At 48.0% G+C, this 24762-nt stretch overlaps 1 protein-coding gene across 3 annotated transcripts; it reads left to right on the top strand.

Moving 5' to 3' along the window:
* Positions 1-30: 30 nt before the first annotated feature.
* HADHB (hydroxyacyl-CoA dehydrogenase trifunctional multienzyme complex subunit beta) lies at positions 31-24495 on the top strand. Of its 3 annotated transcripts, none has more exons than XM_061625902.1 (16): positions 31-129; positions 3521-3595; positions 4148-4189; positions 5203-5299; positions 6422-6466; positions 9072-9171; positions 14724-14811; positions 15731-15918; positions 16480-16660; positions 18694-18815; positions 20930-21009; positions 21099-21146; positions 21992-22079; positions 22811-22885; positions 23491-23655; positions 23921-24495. In XM_061625902.1, the coding sequence occupies exons 2-16, from the start codon at positions 3529-3531 to the stop codon at positions 23954-23956; spliced, it is 1422 nt and encodes a 473-aa protein (XP_061481886.1). In that variant the 5' UTR covers positions 31-129; positions 3521-3528; the 3' UTR covers positions 23957-24495. The 3 variants fall into 3 exon arrangements, with proteins under 3 accessions (XP_061481886.1, XP_061481884.1, XP_061481885.1); XM_061625900.1 differs by lacking the exon at positions 31-129 and adding an exon at positions 221-318; XM_061625901.1 differs by lacking the exon at positions 31-129 and adding an exon at positions 476-568.
* Positions 24496-24762: the final 267 nt, after the last annotated feature.

Here is a 24762-nt window from a genome sequence, read left to right as displayed (position 1 = left end):
CGCGGAGCCGCCTGCATGGAATCCTCCCCACGGCTGCCTTCGCCCCGCCGCCTACTTCTCCGCGGTTCCTCTTACGCCTCCGAAAAACACGCCACGCTTTATTTTCCTTTCTCCGTGAAGTTCTTTGAGGTGAGTGGGTGGAAGAAAAGGCGCTTTGGGTCAGGCAGTGCTTTGGGCAGCCACGGAGAGCAGCCGTTGGCGCCTGCAAGGTAAGTGGGGGCCTTCCTGAGACAGGCGCTCGGCGAGGGGGCGGGGCTTCTGAGTGTCAGGCAGGAGAAGGAGGCTGCTGGGCACGTCAGGAGCGACCGCGGGCGGACGGTAAGGAGGGGAAGGGCCCGCCACGCTGTGGCTCCGCCGAGCTGCGAGTTCGGATCTCGGCATGAGCCGCGGGAGTGGGGGAGGGGTGTGTGTGTGATAGGCACTAGGGGTTAGTAGGCGGGGCTTAGTCGGGGGGAGGGGGCTACTAATCAGAGTATCGTCGCCCTTCCTGTTCCCTGCTCTACACTGCAGGGGTGGTTGCTGCAGGAGTTTGGTTTCCTGCACTAGCAGGGAACCAACAACCTCTGAGGTAGGTCCCTTTCAACAGCTTTCGAGGAGTGGGAGGAAACATGAAAAGGACATCCATCCTCAAATGGAGGCTGCAAATATGTCCTTGTGAGAGGAAAGGGAGGGCCAAGCAGAGGTTGCTGTGATGTTCCTATATTAATGTATATATGGTAAGTGTTGGTTGTTTAGAAGATACATGATAAGTGGAGTGAAAGAGGAGGGGGAGTGAATGGGCAGTAGAATGCGAGATGATTGGCTGAGTGTTTAAAATGGCTGAACGTATAAAAGGAAGAGTGAGAGTGGAATCTAGGGGGTGGATGAGGTGAAACTGAGTGGGTTGCTTGGTGGGGTTTAGAGAGTTGTTTGCCAGGAGAGAGTGGAGAAGGAGGGGGGTGGAGTTCGGATTAGTATTGAGTAAAACCATATGCTTATGTGCCTTAAGAAGAAATCTTGTTAATCTTGTTAGCTTTGTTATCTTTAATAAATACTTAATTTGGTTTACCAAAGGCCTGATCCTTGGCTGGGGTTTCACAGACCAGAAGGGAGGGTAAGGTAATGACCAAGGCTGAAGGGGAACTGTAACAAATGGTGGCAGCGGTGAAGAGAATAACAATACCAGTATTCAGAGTCTCTGGGAATACTAGTATTAGGACGTGAGTGGTGGTTGCCTAGCAGGGGGATCTGTTGAGATCTGTGCTAGAGCGGGGAGAGAAACCATAAAAAAGGACAGTCCGGACTGGTGGAGTCCCTGGTGGTGCCTAGTGACAGGCAGTAGCCACGCGCAGGTAGGAACCTGACAGGGAGAGCCAGGGAAGGGCGTCACAGCAGCCCCATGTAGAGTGCATTGCAGTAATCTAAGCTGGAGGTTACCAGAGCGTGGACAACTGAAGCCAGGTTATCCCTGTCCAGATAGGGACGTAGTTAGGCCACCAACCGAAGTTGGTAGAAGGCACTCCTTGCCACCAAGGTTACCTGAGCCTCAAGTAACAGAGATGGTTCTAGGAGAACCCCCAAGCTATGAACCTGCTCCTTCAGGGGAAGTGTGACCCCATCCAGGAGAGGTTGAACATCCACCATCTGGTCAGAAGAACCACCCACTGGCAGCATCTCAGTCTTGTCTGGATTGAGCCTCAGTTTATTAGCCCTCATCCAGTCCATTGTCGCAGGCAGGCACCAGTTCAGCACATTGACAGCCTCACCTGAAGAAGATGAAAAGGAGAAATAGAGCTGTGTGTCATCAGCATACTGATGGCAACGCACTCCAAAGCTCCGGATGACTGCACCCAACGGTTTCATGTAGATGTTGAACAGCATGGGGGACAGAACTGACCCCTGCGGAAACCCAAACTGGAGAATCCACGGGGCTGAGCAATGTTCCCCAAACACCACCTTCTGGAGACGACCCACCAAGTAGGAGGAACCATCGCCATGCAGTACCTCCCACTCCCAACTCAGCTAGTCTCCCCAGAAGGATACCATGGTTGATGGTATCAAAAGCCGCTGAGAGATCAAGGAGAATCAACAGAGTCACACTTCCCCCGTCTCTCTCCTGACATAGGTCATCATACAGGGCGACCAAGGCTGTTTCCGTGCCAAAACCAGGCCTTTTTAGAATGTGCGAAGCGCTTAATGCACACAATCCTGTTGTCATGCTTACAGCAGCCATGTCAGGTAGGCCACTATTGTTATCCCCATATTTCACTCAACAGAGGAGAGTGGCATATTTACCTAAGACACCCTGTGAGTTCATGGCAGAGGTGTGATACAAACTGGGGGCTTTCTGATTCATGGCTCCGTCTCCAGAACACTGCACCAGCTTCACGTCTTATGAAATGAACTAGATGGGGTGTGCTGTCCAGTAACTGGGATGGCGGTGTATCTTTATTTGGCTGCAGATCTTCCTTACAGACAGTGTCTTTGCCAGCTTTGTGTCATGGGGGATGTTACAGCTGTTATGGACAGTGAGGGAGATGCTTCGATGGCAGATGCTGGTTGCTGAAAAGCTGTTATAGATGGTATAGTCCAGCAAATGGTAGACCAGTATTAGCCTGGGTGAAAATAGGCCTATAAGTACTTAAGTATATGCTTCCTTAAAGGAAGCCACAGACCTGAACTTACAAGATCTGAACAGGGTGGTTCATGACAGATGCTCTTGGAGGTCACTGATTCATAGGGTCGCCATAAGTCGTCGTCGACTTGGAGGCACATAACAACAACAACATATGCTTCCTAAATAAGAGCCATGCTGGTCTCCAAAGGAACAGACCTGTGGTACCCGAAAGGCTAACTAGTTTGTAACATAAGCTATGGAAAGTTGGGCTTTTGAAATAATGGAAGGATAGAGAAATGAATGTTTTTTTGTGGACTGGTGACAGGGGGAACAACATGGTTACAAGCCAAACACTCGCAGGGGCTTTTGTTGATGTATTTGACTTCTAATAGAACTGGATTTTCTGTCTTGGACAGGAGAGAAACTGTTCTGAGCACAATGTTAAATAATGTGTCCCATTTAGAGTTTTAACCTGAAGTGCAAAGCTGTACTTTGTCATTTCTTAAATGTGCTAAGTGACAAACAATTATAACAGACATTACATTTCTGGGCAGTTTCATGCTTTTAAATTAAGGTGAGAAGGATTAACCAGGAACTCCGCTAGATTGCGAACTTTGGGGTTGTATCGCCCTTTTAGCAACTTTTCTGCAAAAAGTTTCAATAGAATGAAGGGGAAAATCTTTAGTCATTTAATCTGTTTTGCGTCTTTGCATTGTGAAGAGAGAACTGCCACATTGTGCCTGAGGTTGTGGTGTCAGCTTGCCCAGTGATCTGACTTGGCAGTGGCTGTGGAAACAGACGGTGGAGTCATGACCTTGACCTTCTTGGATGGGCACGTGAACGGGGCTAGATGCCCACCATGAATATTGCTAACAAGCTAGACAAGATAAATGATGACTTTCTAATCCTTCCTGTCCCTTTCAGATTTCAAAATGACATCTATGCTGACCTGCGCTGCCAAAACCCTTCCTGCTGTCTGTCCATGGGCTGCCAGATTCTGTGAGTCCTCCTGCTTTTGGTCAAACGTCAAATTTGTACAGACATTAAAATATTGGTTATAATGGGTTGTATCTTAGTGTTGACATTATGAATTGTTGACTTGATTTGAATTTACTGACATGTTTTGCAATTGTGTCCAAATATGATGCTGTGTTTTTATATTTACTGTTAATTGTAAGTGGTTTGGGGCACAACCTACCTTAGAAAACTGGCATACAACTAAACTAAAATGCCAGTTGTCCTATTCCTTTTGTTTTAAAACATCTTCGCCTGGATATCTGTGCAAGAATCTAAACTTCTGCATTGCCTTTCATGTGGCTGTCCATAAGCCAGGAAAAATCAACTGCTCAATAAGCACAATTGGAGGTACCTGAACTTTTTTTAATCTTTAAAGCATCATAATTCAAATCCAGTCCAAAGAGAAGCGGAGACCTGATTTCCTTGCCGTTGTTGTTTCTAAATGTAGGTTCTTTTTGAGCTTTAGTAATTTAGACCATCTCAGGTGCTGGTTGAATATCTTACACTTGGATATTTTTTTTTATTCTGTTCCAGCTGTGAGATCCCTCAGCTGTTCGCCGCAGTTACATGTAGCAGGTAAAGCACTGGTTGAAAAATCATCACTGTTGAAAAATCCTGAAGGTGGGGGAGGTGAGGTGGGGAAGACCTTGTAAGGGAGCGGTCAGAGCAAAAGAAGTGTTTGATAAGGTTACTGGCAACCTATTGGAAAGGGCACCTTAAGGTTATCAATAAGATAACCTCATGTCCTCCACACAACCAGATCTCTAAATCACTTTACTAAGTGTTTTGTTACCACTGATTTGGGTTGCACATGCACATCTACACATGGGATGTACTTTGGACTCTGGTTTAGTTCTTGTTCCTGAGAGCGTTTTATGCTCACTGCACATTTCACCCATGTGAAATACATAAAAGGTGTTGGACTATGACCTGGGAGAGCAGGGTTCGAATCCCCACACAGCCATGAAGCTCACTGGGTGACCTTGGGCCAGTCACTGCCTCGCAGCCTCATGAAAACCCTATTCATAGGGTTGCCATAAGTCGGAATCGACTTAAAGGCAGTACATACATACATTCTCACATAGATCAGCTTGTGAACCTCTTCATGGAATGGACGCTTTTGCAGAAACGTGCAGATTTATTTGCACATGTTCACTGAGGGACCCTGTTTGGATTTAAACTGCACTTCCTGTTTTGGCATCCAAGCGTTGTACTGTTTGTCATTAATGCAGATTTCAAAATTGCCCTGACACTCCTTTTATTGTTAAGTTAGCAAAACTGTCCAGAAAATACTTGATACTTAACTTTTCAACCCTTGGGGGTAGGTTAGAATGATTAGCACATTTTGAGTGCTCAGGGAATGTCCCGGACATGATTTCAGTAGGTTGGGCGTTGCATGGCCAAAAGTCAAGGCTGGCGAGAGTTGGACTCCAGCAGGACCTGGAGGGTTGAAACTTTCCTGTCCCCGGCTTAAACTCAGCAAGGACCCTCAATATTGCAAGCTTGCTTGTTTGCTTTTTAAGAACAGAAATTTTGCTCTCGTTCTACATTGGCTCTGTCAGTAATTACTTGCCGTTCTCCTCCTGCAGTTCAGCCCAAGAGTAAAAAAACTTTAGCTAAAAGTGGGATGAAGAATGTGGTGGTGGTGGATGGTGTTCGCATCCCCTTTTTGCAGTCAGGAACCTCGTAAGTATTAAATCCTTCCTTGGCACAGCCACTTATAAAGAATCTGGGGAAAACTTGGTGTCAAATGAGTACATAAAGTCAAAGTCTAATAAAACATGATATATTCTGAAAAATATGCAGAAATAAATAGTGGAAAATATGGTCAATAGCTGATAGCCAACAGAATGCACAATAGTGACCAATTTCTAATGTACTTGCAATTTACTCCCACAAATTGTGATGGAAACTGCTTGCTGTGCTGACAAGATGTACGTGCACTCCCTATGACAACATAGTAATAAATTACAAAGGTATTCTAATACAGAAGTATAAAATGCAAAGATAAAATACACCACACATCTCAAATAATTTGCCAGATGTGTTTCGACTGGAGACAAGCTTTCTTCAGTGGCATCTATTCAGAAAGTTTCTCTTTGAGATAAGGCAATGCAAGTGAGCTAAGTTGCTGCTGCAGATATCATCTATGAAAAATACTTTGCAATCCTTCCATATTTTTTTTTAGAAATGGGGAAAATCACACAACAAAACTGACTTTCAAGACATGCTTTGTTGAATGTTTATGATGATCAGAATGAAAGTTTTAATTCAAAAGAACTGATTTGTTTTATGTTGGTTGTGGCTAGATTGATTATAGCTGATATTGGGAAGGATTCAACCAATTTTAATCTTACATTGGTGGTGTGAGACACAGGAAAAATTGACCAGCCAACTCTCTTTATTATTTTTATTTATTAAGAAATGTGTTTCGCTAAGGGTAAATCAGAACACAAAAATTTTTTGTATAGTTTGGCATCAGTATTTTTATATATGCAAATAAGAGACTTGGAAAGGCAGCTACTACTGTCCTATAGAACAATGACTGACTGATTAAAGTTATGAGGCATTAATAAGATTTATCAGTTAATGTCCTTTCCATTTATGCAGACTCTACTGGATTTGTCTTCCACTGAGTAATTCAATATATTTTCTTGGAAAGTCCTTACAATCCAATTACACCTGTAACAATATAGAATTGTTACATAAGTCAATTCTAAAAACTTTCTGTTCATTTAATTTTCCTCTGTGTACCCTGCAATGAGTAACACACCAGATGAATGTTTTCCTTTTCCCTCTCATCCTCAGGTATGCAGACTTGATGCCACATGACTTGTCCAGAGCAGCACTGAAGTAAGTTGTGAGTGAATGGGAAATGGAGCACACAGAAGATGGTGGCTTTGTTCAGGGAGAGCGCTCTGATGATTCAGAAAGCCCCCTGGAGGTGGGAGGGCATGACTGGTTCGGTCCAGAGCATGGTAAATGCATCTGTATGTTGAGGGGTGGTTCAAGCAGCCTTGAAGGAGGCTGTGGTTAGACCACTCCTAAAGAAACCCACTCTGGACCTGTTGGTATCAGATAAGTACTGGCTGGTTGCGAACACCCCTTTTCTGGGGAAGGTGCTGAAAAGGGTAATGGTGGCACAACTGGGTGTGGTGCCAAATCAGCCTTTGTTGCCCTGATGGATGGCCTTTACTGGGAGAGAGGCAGGAGGACTGGAGCTCTGTTTATTCTTCAGCAGCCTTCATTACTGTTGATGATGGTCTCCTCCTGGATCAGCTCTGTGAAATGGGGGTTGGCAGCATTGTCTTACAGTGCTTTGACTCCTGTTTGTGGTGCCAGTTACAGCGAGTAGCATTGGATGATTTCTTCTCAGCATTCTGGCTCTTGAGCTGCAGGGAGCAGTCATTGGGAGATGAGGAGCACAGTGCCATCAGTAAGCTGGTGACACATAGCTCTGTTTCTCCATGTCATCTGAAGTGGCCTTGCACATGCTGAACCTGTGCCTGGGTGCCATAATGGGCTGGATGAGGGCTAATAAACTGAAACTGAATCCTGGCAAGATTGCCTGTTCTGGAGGGGGTTGCCCTCCCTCTGAAGGATCAGGTGTGTAGTTTGGGGGTGCTCTTAGATCCTTCTCTGTCAGTTGAAGTCCAGGTGGCCTTAGTGGCTAGGAATATCTTTTACCAGCTTTGGCTGGTGTGCCACCTGCAATATTTCCTGGATAGGGATAACTTGGCCCTTGTGGTTTATGTGCTGATAACCTTGACTACTCTGGTGCACCCTGTGTGGGGCTGCCCTTCCGTTCAGTCTAGAAACTGCAGCTGGTGCAAAATGCATCCGCTAGGCTACCCGGCAGAGCGACCTGTTACCCACATGTGACTCCTCCGTTGGAGCAGCTGCTCTGGCTGCCAGGGCCCTTTTAATTCCTGGGCTTGGCATACCAAGCTATACATAATGCAGGGCCTGGTTATTTGAGGACTGCCTCTCTCTCTGTGTGTTAGGCTTAGCTAGGGAGTCTTTGTTGGGTATGCCAGGGGCAGCAGTAGGCCAGTTGGCTGTAACATGGTACCAAACCTTCAACCAGTGATCCCCATGTAGTCGTATATATATATATAAAACGTTCTAAAACATCTTAGAAACAGAGTTTAAAATATATTAAAACAAAACATCTTTTTTTAAAAAAGCTTTAAAAACATCTTAAAAAGCAATTCCAACACAGACTAGGATACCGTCTCTACTTAAAAGGCTTCTTGGAAGAAGAAGGTCTTCAATAGGCGCCGAAAAGATAACAGAGATGGCGCCTGTCTAATATTTAAGTGGACGGAATTCCACAGGGTCGGTGCCACAACACTAAAGGTCTGTTTCCTGTGTTGTGCAGAATGGACCTCCTGATGAAATGGTACCTGCAGGAGGCCCTCATCTGCAGAGTGCAGATATATAAGGGTATATAAGGGAGAAGTCAGTCTTTCAGGTATCCTGGTCCCAAGCTGTACAGGGCTTTGTACACCAAAACTAGAACTTTGAACTTGGCCCAGTAGCAAATGGGCAGCCAGTGCAATTCTTTCAGCTGTGGGGTGACATGTTGGCGATACCCTGCTCCAGTGAGTAGTCTCGCCGCTGTATTTTGCACCAGCTACAGCTTCCAGACCAACCTCAATGGCAGCTCCAGTCTGAAGGTTACTAGTGCATGGGCAACAGTGGTCAGGCTATCCCAGTCCAGAAACAGCCAAAGCTAGTAAAATGTACTCCTAGCCACTGAGATCATCTGGGCCTCCCAGGAACACCCCCAGACTATGGACCTGCTCTTTCAGAGGGAGTACGACCCCATCCAAAGCAGGAAACTGACCAATCACTTGAACTCGGGAACCACCAACCCACAGTGCCTCCATCTTGCCAGGATTCAGACTCAGTTTATTGGCCCTCATCCAGCCCACCACTGAGTCCAGGCAGCGGCCCAGGGCTTGAGCAGCCTCTCCTCATTCAGATGTTATAGAGAAATAAAAATAGAGCTGGGTATCAACATACTCTATGTATATAAGGCAGACGCCAAATTGGTATACATTTTAGTGGATGCTGAAACTTTTTTTCCTACCCAATTTTTTCTCATTAAGTTTTACCTTTATTTGTATTTTTATTTCTTCAGTATATAAATAATAATGGATAGTTTTTCCTTAATGGTAGGAGGTACCCTCTAAATTTATCTGGAATAACAAAACAAAAATGTTAGCAGAGTAAGATGTGACTGTTGAGAAAATATGTTGCATTGTTGCTGAGCAAATAGATTAATCTTCTAAACCCTGGTCATGCCCTGGCACCAGGCTAAATAACACTCGTAATTTAACCAGCTCACGTGAAATAAGTAGGTAATGCTGGCTTCTGGCAGTGGGTGCCTGGTGATGCTGTTGATCCGGCTTGCATTCTGTTGATTTTATTCCCCTCTGACCTCTTCCCGTAGAGGCTTGCTGAACCGGACTGATGTGCCCAAGGATGCTGTTGAATACATTGTGTTTGGCACCGTTATCCAGGAGGTGAAAACAAGCAACGTTGCTAGAGAGGTATGTTTAAATGGAAGATGCACTAGACAGCCACAGAGAGATGGCTGTGGGGAGAGGGAGGGTGCCTTCCTGACTGCCTGTAGAGTCTTCCTTCAGTGGAGATGCATTTAAGATTTGTTGCTGTTATGTGCCTTCAGGTCGATTGTGACTTATGGCGACCCTATGAATCAGCGACCTCCAAGAGCATCTGGCATGACCCACCCTGTGCAGATCTTGTGTTTTATGGCCCTCCGGCCTATAGCAAACTCCAACCCTCCTCTTGAGCTTGAAGCTGGGGATTGTCTCCACTATTGTGCTGGTCGTCAGGGAAGATGATTCCCCTCCCCATCCCCAAGCTCAGGAGGAGGACTGAGGCGGATCTGTGTCAATGCTGCACTGCCGTGGGGCTCCCACGTACCTGGAAAGCAACACATGACACAGACAAGCTGGGAGGGAGGGGGCTGCCCTTGACCTTGTGCAGCACCTCAGATGGCTCCAGGCGGCTCAGGAGTCTCGGTGTGACACTGGGGCCAAGATCCCGACCCTCCCCCAGTGGCTGACCACAAGGTTTGGCAGGCGGCCAAATTAACAAATTAACAAATTTGGCAGTCAGGAATGAGGAGATATGAAAGGCAAAGGAAGGACAGGCAGCCTTAAGCAGTATCTGCCAAACTGGGGAGGCGACTGCTAAACACATCAGTTGTAAATACCAAGGCTCAAAGACCAGGAAGAGGGTGGTCCACCAATAACTTCTTTGGTCCTCCAGGAGTCAGGCTGGGTTGGGGCCAGATTCCTGTTTTTTTCAGTCTTCTGTACAGAACCTACCCCAGTGTCCTGTTTTTTAAAGAACAAAGCCAAAAATAGCATCCCATGCACCAACATCTTTATTTCCTCTTGGATTAAAAGAGAGCCCCATCAGTGGACTTTGAACTCACCAGCTAGGATCCACTCTGGTTTTATGAAAACACATACCTGGCATTGCTCGGAAATTCTTGTTGTTATGTGCCTTCAAGCTGATTTTGACTTACAGTGACCCTATGAATCGGCAACTTCCAATAGCATCTGTCATGAACCACCCTGTTCAGATCTTGTAAGTTCAGGTCTGTGGCTTCCTTTATGGAATCAATCCACCTCTTGTTTGGCCTTCCTCTTTTTCTACTCCCTTCTGTTTTTCCCAATGTTATTGTCTTTTCTGGTGAATCCTGTCTTCTCATGATGTGTCCAAAGTATGATAACCTCAGTTTCATCATTTTAGCTTCTAGTGACAGTTTTGGTTTAATTTGTTCTAACACCCAATTATTTGTCTTTTTCGCAGTCCATGGTATGCGCAAAGCTCTCCTCCAACACCACATTTCAAAGGAGTTGGTTTTTCTCTTACCCACTTTTGTCACTGTCCATCTTCCACTTCCATACATAGAGATCGGGAATACCATGGTCTGAATGATCCTGGCTTTAGTGTTCAGTGATACATCTTTGCATTTGAGGACCTTTTCTAGTTCTCTCACAGCTGCCCTCCCCAGTCCTAGCTTTCGTCTGATTTCTTGACTATTGTCTCCATTTTGGTTAATGACTGTGCCAAGGTATTGATAATCCTTGACAAGTTCAATGTCCTCATTGTCAACTGTAAAGTTGCATAAATCTTCTGTTGTCATTACTTTAGTCTTCTTGACGTTCACCTGTAGTCCTGCTTTTGTGCTTTCCTCTTTAACTTTCATCAGCATTCATTTCAAATTCTAGGAAACCAAAAATATCAGTTTTCAAATCAGTGGTTAAAATCAGTGCCGTTTTTAAAAGTTCAGTCTGTCATCTTGATTCAAAATGGTGTCCTGTTTCATCCAAAGATAGATGAAACCTGTCAGGAATGATTATGCAAACTGTGATTATGATATCTTAAGAAGCGTCCAAATGCACAGCAAACAGAAACCAGTTTCCAAAATATATAGGATTTGATGTATATGTGTATTTTGAATATTGGAAGTTGTCAGTATTTATCAGCATGCATTGACAGTCCTCCACTGGGGATTTTTGCTCACAAACCATCCTCAGTTTCTGACAATTGCAGGAATATCTCCCAAGACTCTGTGTTTGCCTCTGCAAGGCCAAGCAACCGCCTGTGCAAAAGCCTAAGAACTGCCACTTTTTAGAAGTGCCAGTATGGCTAGATGCCTGTGTCCATCTGTTCTAGCCTTGTGCTTTTTTTCCAAACTGCTGCTTCATCTGCCTGGCCTGCTTGCTTGTCTCGCAGGCTGCTCAGTCAAACCTGTCATTTAACTTTAACCTCCAGCTCCATAAGAACATAAGAAGAGCCTGCTGGATCAGGCCAGTGGCCCATCTAGTCCAGCATCCTGTTCTCACAGTGGCCAACCAGGTGCCTGGGGGAAGCCCGCAAGTAGGACCCGAGTGCAAGAACACTCTCCCCTCCTGAGGCTTCTGGCAACTGGTTTTCAGAAGCATGCTGCCTCTGACTAGGGTGGCAGAGCACAGCCATCACGGCTAGTAGCCATTGATAGCCCTGTCCTCCATGAATTTGTCTAATCTTCTTTTAAAGCCATCCAAGCTGGTGGCCATTACTGCATCTTGTGGGAGCAAATTCCATAGTTTAACTATGCGCTGAGTAAAGAAGTACTTCTTTTTGTCTGTCCTGAATCTTCCAACATTCAGCTTCTTTGAATGTCCACGAGTTCTAGTATTATGAGAGAGGGAGAAGAACTTTTCTCTATCCCTTTCTGAATGCCATGCATAATTTTATTAGATTTATACAACGGCATTATGATATCGGCTGTTTTATTTTCAATACCTTTCCTAATTATTGCTAGCATGGAATTTGCCTTTTTCACAGCTGCCGCACACTGGGTCGACATTTTCATCGTGCTGTCCACTACAACCCCGAGGTCTCTCTCCTGGTCGGTCACCGCCAGTTCAGACCCCATGAGCGTATATGTGAAATTCAGATTTTTTGCTCCAATATGCATAATTTTACACTTGTTTATATTGAATTGCATTTGCCATTTTTCTGCCCATTCACTCAGTTTGGAGAGGTCTTTTTGGAGCTCTTCGCAATCCCTTTTTGTTTTAACAACCCTGAACAATTTAGTGTCGTCAGCAAACTTGGCCACTTCACTGCTCACTCTTAATTCTAGGTCATTAATGAACAAGTTGAAAAGTACAGGTCCCAATAGCGATCCTTGAGGGACTCCACTTTCTACAGCCCTCCATTGGGAGAACTGTCCGTTTATTCCTACTCTCTGCTTTCTGCTCCTTATCCACAAGAGGACCTCTCCTCTTATTCCATGACTGCTAAGCTTCCTCAGAAGCCTTTGGTGAGGTACCTTGTCAAACGCTTTTTGAAAGTCTAAGTACACTATGTCCACTGGATCACCTCTATCTATATGCTTGTTGACACTCTCAAAGAATTCTAATAGGTTACTGAGACAGGACTTTCCCTTGCAGAAGCCATGCTGGCTCTGCTTCAGCAAGGCTTGTTCTTCTATGTGCTTGGTTAATCTAGCTTTAATAATACTTTCTACCAGTTTTCATCCTGAACTTTAACCCACTTGGCCTTGTGTCAATGGAGGAGTGTCACTCTGTCACAATGTGCAGCCGAGGCTGTATTACTCAGACCTTTTGCTGCTGTGTCATGGGGACGTCCAGGGCTGCCTTCCACAAAATCAGGCTGCTGGTTCATCGAGCCCAGGGCTGTGTCCTCTGGCTAGCAACACTTTCCCAGGTTCTCAAGCGCCCGAGTTCATTTTCTCTAGAGATCCAGGCAGGGATTGAATCTGAAACCTCCTGCATGCAAAGCCTGTGCCCGTCCCAGAGCTGTCGCCCCTTCCTAACCCTTCTCATCCATTTTCATTAGGTGATATTTAACTTATTAAACCATTTCTGTAACATATTTTTTCCAGCGAGAGGCAGGCATCTATGATGCATTCAGTCTTCATATTTTTTCCCCAACAAATGTTGACTTTCTCCCCTCTGTTGGCTTGACTTAAATGTACGTAGTAAAAATGGGATTTATTTATTCATTCATTAATTCAATTTATATAAATTTTTATCCTGAAGGAGCCCAGGGCGGCAATTATATGTACAACTTATGTTTTTTCATATGTTGCAAATATTTTGTCTTCACTTTCAGATCAAAATAATTCTCCATCCCTTCCACTGTACAGGGGCAGAGAACTGGATCCGGCCAACAGACCAGATCCTCATTTCCCCCCAGCCCCCACGGGCCAAGTTTGACCTGCTTTCACCCTGTGCAGTATGTGGTGCTTTGAAGTCCTGACAATCAGCTGATTGACAGGGCTTTGCAGGCACAACCCTCTTTTGGCCCAGCCACACCTTTACCTGTCCCACACCTGGCATGGTGCATGATGGCAGGTGGGCATGGCTTGGGTGAAACAGCCTCGAGGGCCAAATTGGGAGGCCTAACTAGGCCGATGGGCGAAGAGCCCACACCGCTGCACTATTCAGTTGGGTAACCAGAGCTGAGAGACAACATCTTATTATTTATTATTTTAATTTATTATTTTATTCAATTTTTATACCGCCCAAACCAAAGGCTCTCTGGGCGGTGCACAGCATAAAGTAAATACAATACAATAAAATACAATAAAATGACAATAGAAACACTAAAAGCATACATTTTAAATATTTAACAGCCTGGTATATATTAACAACAATAAAATATGTTAAAATGCCTGGGAAAATAAAAAGGTTTTAACCTGGTGCCGAAAAGATAGAAGTGTAGGCGCCAGGCGCACCTCGTCAGGAAGACTATTCCATAGTTCGGGGGCCACCACTGAAAAGGCCCTAGATCTCGTTACAACCCTCCAAGCTTCTCTGCCAAAGACAGCCAGTCAGGGCATGTGTCTAAGCAAAGCTGAGCATTTCTTAAGACCTATTGCTTTCACTGGTAGGGGAAGGCCCACTTTAGCCATCCTCTTACTGGCACATTTAAAGGTACTTTGGTGGTTGCTGCCATGGTACTCAGACAGTGTCTAAAAACATCCACTTACAAGAGGGCTGCTGATGCTGTGGTTAGCAAGCCCATCCTCCCGAGAGATGTTGCCTACATGGTTGCCAACTGTCAGAAGCTCACACGTGGGCAGAGGTCTTCAGGCGTTCTCTGCCGTGGGACCAAACTCAGGCGCTTCTGCCATCCTGCCAGCAAGATAATGTCTCAAGGGGAGTCAGGCTGCATTTGAACTCGAGTCCCCTAGGCCAAGGTCTTGGCAGCAACCTTAAAAAAGCCATTAAGTGGGTCCTCCCAGTAAACAAGTGGAGGCTCTAGAACAAATGACTTTGATGACCCAAGGGAACAGTAGGCCTGCTTCTTGTGCTAGCAAGTGGCTGTCTGGAGAGACCCGAAGAGCGGGCTCGCCTCCCTGCTCAGCCACAGAGCATGCCAGATGGCCTCTCGGCCCAGCCTACCTTGGCAAGGGGCCTGCTAAGTTCACCCAGGCACGAATGTCCCCAGGAGTGTTGTAGAAATGAGCTGCTTCTCGGTGCTCCGTTCACCCAGCACAGACAATCTGCAGAGGACTCTGTGTTTCTGTCTTGTGTGCCCTCTGCAGGCTGCCCTGGGAGCCGGCTTCTCTGACAAAACTCCAGCCCACACGGTCACCATGGCTTGCATCTCTTCAAACCAGGCAATGACAACAGGTACGTTCCCCAAAGGAAACACAGTTTGAACAACTGAGGGACGTATATGAGTTGGTTGTGGATTTGCAAAGTATCTAGAGGACGTTTCTCCAGCAGGGAGCAGGGTGTTGCTTTGGATCTCCTAAGTGGGAGCTGATTGCTCTCAGTTGCATCCAGGAGCAGTGTCCTCTTGCAGAAGGTTCCCAGCTAAAAACCCATTAGATTTGACCACAGTTACGAGGAGCCTCCAGGCCAAATCCAGAAGCATAACTCTCTGCTGAAGTCTCTTCAGTAAGCAATAAGAGTTTCTCCTTGTGGCTGGACTCCTGGATTACTGGCCATATGCCTGGTCCTATCCAGGCAGATGTGTAGCAGATTCCTGCTTGCCCCACTTAAGACAACAGCTGGGTGAGATCTCTGCAAGACAAGGGGAAACAGCTGGACAAAGGAGGGGGAGATAGAAAGCCTGAGGATTAAAGGGACAAATATAAGCATGCCCCCAGCCACCCACAGCGTGAGCAAATTGGGTGGCAGTGCAGTAAACTCTGAAGATGGAGGTTGTGCAGAGATTTAAAGTGTGAAATTGAGAGCGCTGCCAAACACGCCCTCTGGTGTTCTGATAACAGTTCTATAAAGAAATGCACAAGACAAAGTGGGCTGGGGAATCTCCAGCCCTAATTAGGCCTCCCCCTCCCTCCAAAAACACAGCCGTCTGGCCCACGCCTGAGTTTGTATATATGAGTATATGATGTCAAGTGTAAGGCAGGTGAAGACGTGGGTGCGAAGGAACAATTGGGAGCTGTGGGGGGCACATGAGGGCAATGACAGGCTAAGGAGGGAAGTTGTGGGTGGGCATTGCTTCAAATGCAGCTTTGCCTCCTGCATGGGATCTTCCTGGAGATGTAGCTCCTTGGTGCTGTCTTACTCCCAACCTCTGTAGGAATTGGTCTGATTGCATCTGGCCAAATGGACGTGGTGGTTGCTGGCGGTGTTGAACTGATGTCGGATGTTCCCATCAGACATAGCCGAAAAATGAGGAAGACGATGCTGGGGCTCACGAGGGCCAAAACCCTGGGTCAGAGGCTGTCCCTGATCTCCAAAATCCGTCCTGATTACTTTGCTCCAGAGGTAAAAGAACCAAGACTGTCCCCACTGTCTCTCTCTGCTTGCTTATTCTGTGAAGCAGTTCAGAAAAGGAGAGAGGCATAGGAGGGCGGTGTCGGGTGGCCGCTGAGTGCCTCTGTCTACCACTTCTTCAGCTCTGATGCCGAGATGATGGTGGCAAAGCACGATTCCTAGAATGGCCATTGGGCTGATGTTCAGTTTCCAGCAACCATGAGAGCAGAGTAGGCAAGAGAAGCAGCGGTGCCACTTGCCCTGTCCTCAGCCACAGTAAGAGCTGTTGTGGGGGGCACAGAATCTTGGGAGATACATTTGCATGTTAGCACAGGGAGGGAGGAGGGAGGCTAGGGGAAGCCCAGGACCGCACTTGGGGGAACGCTTGGCAGAGGAGGAATGAAGCAAATGGGTGAGCTTACGTAGGGCCCGGAAGGGGAGATGGTCAGAGCTGGAGAGCCTGTACGTAAGTGCTACAAATCTTAAACTGCTACGCTCTGTTCGGGCTCTTGGACTGTCTGCCTGTAGTTCTGGGGAGCTGATTTTAACAAAGCCCTCTCTGGCTTCCGCCAGCTCCCAGCAGTGGCCGAGTTCTCCAGCAGCGAGACTATGGGCCATTCGGCAGACCGGCTGGCAGCTGCCTTTGCCATCACGCGCTTGGAACAAGACGAGTATGCGCTGCGCTCACACAGCCTGGCCAAGAAGGCGCAAGACGACGGGCTCCTCACTGACGTGGTACCCTTCAAAGTGCCAGGTACAGGGGCTGTCGAGAGGAACCCACGGGAAGGTCATCTGTTACTTGGGAACTCGTAGGCCAGAAAGAGCAGGTGGGGGGAGAGATGATTCCCTGGTTGGCTCCCTCAGTGAGATGATCAGCTGTACAGGGGAAGGGAGCAGGAAGAGAAGCCTTTTCCCTTTCACGCACATCCCAAAACGAGAGACTTTTCTCCCACCCTGTCCCTCTCTCTAGCTTCATGTAACCTGCCCATTGACAAACTGAGATCCAAATCTAATCCCTCCCTTGCCCGACTGCAGCCAAATGGCAAAAAGGATGAAATAGTAGAAACTTTTGCCCGGGCTCTCTGTAATCTAACCCTGGACATGAACTCAATTTCAAGTGTGTTTAAAAGCAACAGCAGCCCACCCACCCCATACCCTCCCAAGCGGAGGTTTAGCAGGAGCACCAGAGTAAATTCCATGCTGGGGATCGTTGGGAAAGTGATTGAAAATGAAACTGCTCATATCATACAAGCCATTGTATAAATCTGTGGTGCGGCTGCTGTTGGAATACTGTGTGCAGTTCTGGTCACCCCCACCTCCAAAAGATATTGTAGAGTTGGAAAAGGTTCAGAAAAGGGCAATCAAAATTCTGGTTATTCCTTGTGAGGAAGGGTTGCAGCATTTAGGGCTTTTCAGTTTAGAAAATAGGTGAGTAAAAGGTGACAGGATTCAAGGGTATAAAATTATTCACGGCATGGAGAAAGTGGGTAGGCTTCTCCCTCTTTCATAACACTAGAACTCGTGGACATGCAGTGAAGCTGAAAGATGGAAGATTCAGGACAGACAAATGAAAGTCGTCCTTCACACAGCACATAGCTAAACTGTGGAATTTGCTACCAGATGATGCAGTGATGGCCACCAACTTGGATGCCTTTCATAGAGGATTAGACAAATTCATGGAGGATCAGGCCATCAATGGCTATTAGCCACAATGGCTCTGCTTGGCCTCCATAGTCACGATGCTTCCAAATACCAGTTGCTGGAAACCGCAGGGGGGGAGAGTGCTCTTTGCGCTCAGGTCCGGCTTGTGGACTTCCCATAATGGGCACCTGGTTGGCCACTGTGAGAAGAGGATGCTGGCCGAGATGGGCCACTGGCCTGATCCTGCTACAGGGCTCTTCTCATGTTCTAAAATCCAGTCCAGCTGGAATTTATCTACTCCCGAGGTGGTGCAGCATGAAGTAGCAGTTCTGAAATTTAAATTCTTAAAAACTTGTTATTTACATGGGCAGATGACATTATTTTTGCATTTTTGTTTATAAATGTGCTTTTAACCTGGTGAGATTATATAACTTGTAATAAAGATTGCTTTGAAGAGGTACAACATCAGGTGGAAAAACAAATTTAAACACAACTTAAAATGCACTAAAAGGGGGGGGGCTGAATGCAAGCTATCCACAGAATGATTCCTCCTGGAAAGGCTGCAGCAGTTTAATCCCCTTTAGTGGCACCTGGAGTCCTTTGGGTGCAAACTCCTTCGCAGGGTTGCAAGCCAAATGCCCTCGTTCCCTGACAGATGCCTCCTGCCTTTCCCTACCTTCCCTCTCTGCCTTTTTCAAGAAATGCATAAATCTTCCCTTCCAGCCTGAATGTTGCCCTGCACAGTCTTGGTTGGGGTTGTGTCCATATAGTAATGGACCAAGAGGTTTTTGTGATGGTGACGGACACCTCTGGCAGTGATTGGCTTGACTGCCTGGCTGTCACAGAAGAGGGCTTCTTCCATTTGCCTGACTTTGACCTCCGGGTCTTGGTGATTGCCATTGGCTGAGTTGTTCTGCTCTTGAGAGTCATTGGCTGCTCTGACCCCAGAGAGAGGCAGGGTGGACAGAAGACACGAGGAGGAGACGAAAGTTGGAAGAGGGCTGGGGCCAGAGGTTGTAAGAGAGGATGGGCAGACCAGGGTACACTCAGGAACTGTGGAGGTGAGGAAGTTTTCCACACTGATGTGAAATAACCAGTTGAATCTTGAGAAGCTGCAGGCTTCTTTGAAACCCTTGGTTCTTGCAGGGAGGGACACCGTCGTGCGGGATAACGGAGTGCGCCCATCTTCGTTGGAGCAGATGGGAAGGCTGAAAGCTGCCTTTGTCAAACCTTACGGGACGGTCACAGCTGCCAATTCCTCTTTCCTGGTAATGTTCCTTGGAACAAGGAAAATTTCTAGCTTTTCAAATGTAACAGAGTTGTTGTTGCTCCCGGAATCGTTGACTAGAGCTGTATGGTCTAAGATTTAGCGAGTTAGTTTCAATCATTGTGTGATTTATTTATTTATTTTATTTTCAAAACAGGAAAAGGTATTTGGCTTTGCACAGAACCAGGCACAAAGCGTGGCCTCTGGCTTGCCAGCAAACTACAGGATGCTCACTTCAGACATCATGGCAAGCTTTTGGTTTGCCACCAGAGGGCACAAACTGGTAGGAAAGAACGCAGTGGCCCGTGGGGGCTCATTTGCCTAGCAGCAGCCTGTAGTTTGGCCTTGATTCTGCGCAGGCTCAAAGTATATTAAGCAACAAAAATCAGGGAAAACATTATTGTTGTGAATATTTTTTCCTAGAGACGAGGGTGCCCTGCCCTACACTCACCTTGGACTGGCTCAGAAATTAGCTGAACTACTCCCCCCCCTCCCTTGCAAAAAACCCCAGAAGCATCCCAGCTCACCTTCCAAGCCAGTCTGAAATCAACGCCACCACCCACCTTTTGCTTCCAGGCTGAGGCAGGAGCCCTCCAGGACTGAGGAGGGAGCTTCTTCCCTCCCCATCCCCCCTCTCTGGCAGGCTGGGAGTGCACCAGGAGAAAAAAACCCAGGGAAACCTCCAGCCCTCAAGGGGTCTAGCATGCCCTCTGGAAGGGGGGGAAGGAGAGACCTCTCCCCCCCTTTTTCCCACAGGTGCAACCCCTGCCAGATGAATGTTTTAGAGAGAGGGTGGGGGGGCAGCAGTGGGATTCTTCTCCAGCTAAGCTATTTTTTTGTCAGGGGTGTGTGTGTCTGGCCCACCTCTCTTTGCTGCTTGTATTGTGAACTGCCCAGTATTCCTATCTGAGGACATATCTTTGCCAGCACCTCTAAATCTCAATGTTCTTCTCTCCCAAAGGCAGCTCTTGTCCATTCTCTCTCATCCCCCCAGTTTTATCTACTATGGGTGGCAGTCAACAGTTGTCCTACTCAGGGTAGACCCATTGAAGTTACTGTTATTACCGGGATTTATATCCTGCCCTTCCTCCCAAAGGGCGCCAAACAGTGGCCATGACTCACTGAGGTTTATTACTGTCCTTGTCCTCTCTGCCAGACACTAGGAAGCCGCTCTCTGAACTTTGGCCGTTGTGCACTTGGCCAGGTTTTGGCAATGTCTCCTCTTATTGATAAGTCTGCTTGCAAGGGATCGTTCCCCTTCATTAGAAGGTCCAGAAGCAAAACTCTGAGGAGTTAATAGCACGTCCTGGTTATGTCACTCCCTTTCCTACCAAATGGAATCCAAAACGGTTACCCAGTCAGTGCATGAAATCCAGCCACTTCTCCCTGCTCCTCCTCTTGGAGCTCCTGCAGCTCTGAAGCTCCCAGCCCCCCGGCCAGCATCCCACCTTTCCCTTTCATGTTCCTGCCTGAACCTTGCATGAGACTCGTCCATGTTTCCCATGAGCCCCCTTTGGCTCTGTGCCTATCGATGGCTTTCTCTCGAGCTTTTGCCTCCACGTTTCTACTCTGGGCCGGCTGGATCTTCTCCTTTCAGCAATTTGGCCTCTGGGCTGCTTTCTGCTGAATCTGTTTCTCGGGCTGCTTATCCTTCCCCCCCCCACACACACACATGCAATCCTCATGCCAGAGACCCTCCCAGCCGCCGGCAGGGCCAGTGGTCAAGCATGATGACGATGACAGGAGTTGTACTCCAGCAACAGCTGGAGGGCCGATAGGGTCTCCACCCCGGCCTTAGGCATCCTTGTGTTTCCTCTCATCCACACTGGCCTCCCCCTTCCCTGACCACGTTGCCAGTGCCACGATCCGAAGGGCTGCAGCCCAGATGCTGGTTTGCCCCCTCTGTGAGAACGAGGCTTTGATCTGCCCTTCACGTAGAGCGATGGTGCATTTTCAGCCCCACATCTGAGTTCCTTGGATATAATCTCACTCGCTTCAGTGCAGCCCCCTTCTCCTAACAGCCCCTCCCCGATTGTGGTGCAGTCCTCTTTATTCAGAGACGGGTAAGGCAGGTCCCTCTTCTCGGCTGACGGAATATGCTTGGCTGGTTTTCAGACGGACGGAGCATCGGCGGTCCTGTTGATGTCTGAAGAGAAGGCTTTAGCGATGGGGTACAAACCGAAGGCCTACCTCAGGTGAACGGGCATCTTTTGAAAGTGGGGTGTGCCCTCCTTCTCCTCCCCTCCCCTCCCCCCTTAATTCCTTTTTCCCTTTTCTCACTCAGAGATTTTGTGTACGTATCCCAGGACCCAAAGGACCAGCTGCTGCTTGGGTAAGTTGCAAATGGTTGTTCCTCAAAAGCAAGGGCTCGGATTGCTTTTCTTGCCCCACGGAGCTGTTTCTGCCCCTCCTCCAAAGCATCAGCAGACAGATGCTCGTCTTCCTCTTGGCTTTCTGTCTCCCCCAGTTTTAGGGAGCAGGTTTGGGGGGCAGGGCTGGGGCTGGGCTGTTGTCCATCCCTGCAAACAGCGGCTCCCCAGGACAAGGCAGGGGCTGCTCTGCTAAGCGTATCTTGGACACATGTACCCAGCCCCCTTCTTCTTTCTTCCCCCACACCTCCCTCATCCATGGGGTGAGGGCCCTCTTGACAGTAGCCCCATCTCACAGTCATTCAGCGGAGCCAGCCCAGTTGGAGCAGGCAAGTATTGAGGTGTGAATCAGGTTGAGCAAGAAATACCAGTTTGCCAACAGCAACATTCCAGTTTGGGTGCCTGGGTTTTGGAACAGAGGCCTGCAGAAGCAACGAGGGAGGGATGCAAGTGTGAATCCTGGCAGCTTGCAGAATAAACCCTTCTTGTACTTTTGAGGTGCTTTGGTTGGGTGTTTTGTCTTTTCACCCACCCACCCATATTTCAGCCTAGCAAATGTAGTGTAGAGCAAGCACACTCCTGGTACACCCTTGGGGATTGGAGGAATCTTTAGTAGCTGTAGAAATCGTTTTGCTCTCTGCCCCGAGTGATTCAGAGGAGGGTGAGATGCAGATTCAAGTGAATGACTACAAGGAGCTCCCTGGGTGCCGCTGAAGCAGGCAGCATTTGCAGCCCTTCTCTCTGAGCAGGTTCCTCTTCCTGCCCACAAGGCCCTGAATGCCACTCTTGGCCTTGTTTTCTCCCTCAGGCCCACCTACGCCACCCCCAAAGTTCTGGAAAGGGCTGGCCTAACGATGGCAGACATCGATGCATTTGAGTTTCACGAAGCCTTTGCAGTAAGTATTTCCAAAGCAGGAAAAGCCGCTGGGCCTGCGCTGCTTCAGCCTCGTTAGAGTTTGCAGGACATGATTTACTCTGGGTCCTCTCCAGCAATAAGTCAGGGCTTCAGGCAGCCAAGAGAAAGGGCAGTTGCATACTCCCTAATCCCTCCTCATGCCTCCCCCAGTCTTCAGCAAACCCACTGCATCAAGACTGCCCAGAGTCCTAACACCCCCTCCCTGATCTGTAAGGAAATACACAGAAACTAAATTATGCAAATGGCGCATGTGAAGTTGCATCATGCAAACATGCCTTCTTCTGCAGAGATATTTTAGTTATGAAACTGAGCCCAGTTCCTCCACAGGCAGCTCCTACTCCAATTACCTCTGTTGACTTCACCAAGGGAAATCTGGTTTGGTGATGTGAGGTTGTCATTGCTTGGTGGGTTCACCTCTGCAGACCCTGGGCGGAGCAAGGTGGGCATCTCTCGGCTGTTCCCCATTCCTGTCAGCAAAATGCGAACAGGGATCATCCACCTCACATCCTGGGCGTGAGCAAGAGGAGGAGTAACATAACTTGGGACAGTGAATGCCCTGGCTAAGTTCTTGGTGGTGGCAGCGTTTTGTGGGCCCCTTCATCTTTGAGCCAATGGCCTCCGTTCTCGTGGGCACCGAAGACCCCAGCGTAACATGTCGGCCTTGCTCTGCTTTTCCTTCAGTAGAGCCTGATTTTCCTCTTTCCCTCTTAGGGGCAAATTTTAGCTAATCTGAAAGCCATGGATTCCGACTGGTTTGCCCAGAACTACATGGGCCGAAAGTCTAAGGTAAGGGCACAGTTGAACAGTTTCCTTGTAAACCTGCATTTGTGCTTGTATAGCATAACCTTTCTCCTCGCCTGCCCCCATGCTCATCCTTCTTCCGCCGCCACTGCAGAGGCTGCAGCCTAGAGGACACTGTTGAAACTAAATAAAAAATGGGCTGCCTTCAAGGCGATCCTGACTGATGGCGACCCTATGAACAGGGTTTTCACGGTAAGCGGTATTCAGAGGGGGTTTCCCATGGCCTCCCTCTGGGGCTGAGAGGCAGGGACTGGCCCAGGGTCACCCAGTGAGCTGCATGGCTGGGTGGGGATTCCAACCCTGGTCTCCCAGGTCATAGTCCAACACCTTAACCACTACGCCACACTGGCTCTCGTTGAAACTAGATGCATGCTTTTAATAGCCAGGGCTTTCTCCCTCCAATGCTTGCTGGCTGTGGGAGTGTTTGCCGCTGCGGCTGAACTAGAAGCGTCCCTCTGGACGGCCGTGTTGCCTCCTCTCGTCTCCCAGCTGACGGGGCAGGAGCTGCTCCTTCCCCATCGGAGGTGCCATCTGGCAACTCACTCCCTCGAGTCCAGGAGACACAGCTTGCTCTTCTCTTCTCCTGGCAGGTTGGAGCTCCCCCTCTGGAGAAATTCAACAACTGGGGTGGGTCCCTGTCGCTGGGACATCCCTTTGGGGCCACTGGCTGCCGCTTGGTCATGACTGCCGCCCACCGGCTGAAGAAGGAGGGAGGGCAGTTTGGTCTGGTAGCTGCTTGTGCCGCTGGAGGACAGGTGAGGAGGAGGAGGAGGAAGAGGAGGAGGAGGAGGAGGGCTAAGCCCTCCCACTGGGCTGCCGCCTGCCTTGCTGTGGGCAAGTTCTCTGCCCTTGCAGGGGCTGCTTTGGATTACCGCAGCCTTTGTAATCTTCCCTTCCCAGAATCGCCTCGTTCTTCCTGTTTTCTGTCTGTGGCGCTTTCTCTGGAAGGGGAGATGCTTGTTCCTCCCTCTGTAGAGCCCTTATTAAACAAACCCCTTCCTGTTCCTCTTCTGCCTGCAGGGCCATGCAATGCTTGTGGAGCTCTACCCACAGTGAATACACCGATGACTGCTGCGAAGGGCTCTGCCTCTCACCTTGCCCAAGACCTCCATACCGTTCCAGTGCACATCCCAAATCCATCTTTGGTCCTTCCTTGAAAGGACTCCCAGTGGCCTTTGTGAATATTTTCTAGTTGCCTGTGGAAGCTGCCTAACAAGTAGCAGGTGGACCCTCCTAAGGTCTGTCTAGTCCATAAAAGGGGCTTTTGTGGTTTATGTAATGCAACACACAGACACATCCCAACCTACAACAGAGACGCCCTTTTCTCTCTCTCAGGAGAAGAGTGTTAGGATCTGGAGTACTCTAATTCTGAAAGCAAAAGGATCTGCAAAAGGATGAGTGGTTTGGTTTTAAAGGAAAACTTGTAGGGAGGGCGCAGTTGTTTTTTTCTTAGAGGACTTCTGAGCTGGACTGAATTCAGCTAGGCTATTTCTTAGAAGAGAAGGCCTTGCGCAAAGAAAATGGACTGTTAACGAAGAGGGATGGAGTGTTTGTCGCCACGCATCAGCCTTAATAAATAAGAGAAATTGTGGGAATGGGGTGTGGGTGTCTGTATACATTCTCCATAGCTGTTTTCACAGTTTTTCTTGGGGACACCCCACATTTCCCCTTCCCCCCCCAACATTGCACTGGGCCTTCATCATAGCTCAGCTCTCAATTCTTGCATGCGGAGTGTCAGCTCACTGACATAAGGGTAGTGTGCTGTTCGCTTCAGCTGTTATATACCTCACCACATCATTTATACTAGTTCAGTATGTATCATATTTAGCTTTTAAAAGCTGTTCCAGGCTGCTTTCTGGCGT

The sequence above is a fragment of the Rhineura floridana genome, chromosome 4 (genome assembly GCF_030035675.1).
Source record: "Rhineura floridana isolate rRhiFlo1 chromosome 4, rRhiFlo1.hap2, whole genome shotgun sequence".
In the NCBI taxonomy this organism is placed as follows: domain Eukaryota; kingdom Metazoa; phylum Chordata; class Lepidosauria; order Squamata; family Rhineuridae; genus Rhineura; species Rhineura floridana.
This window is presented reverse-complemented; position numbering and strand designations above follow the sequence as displayed.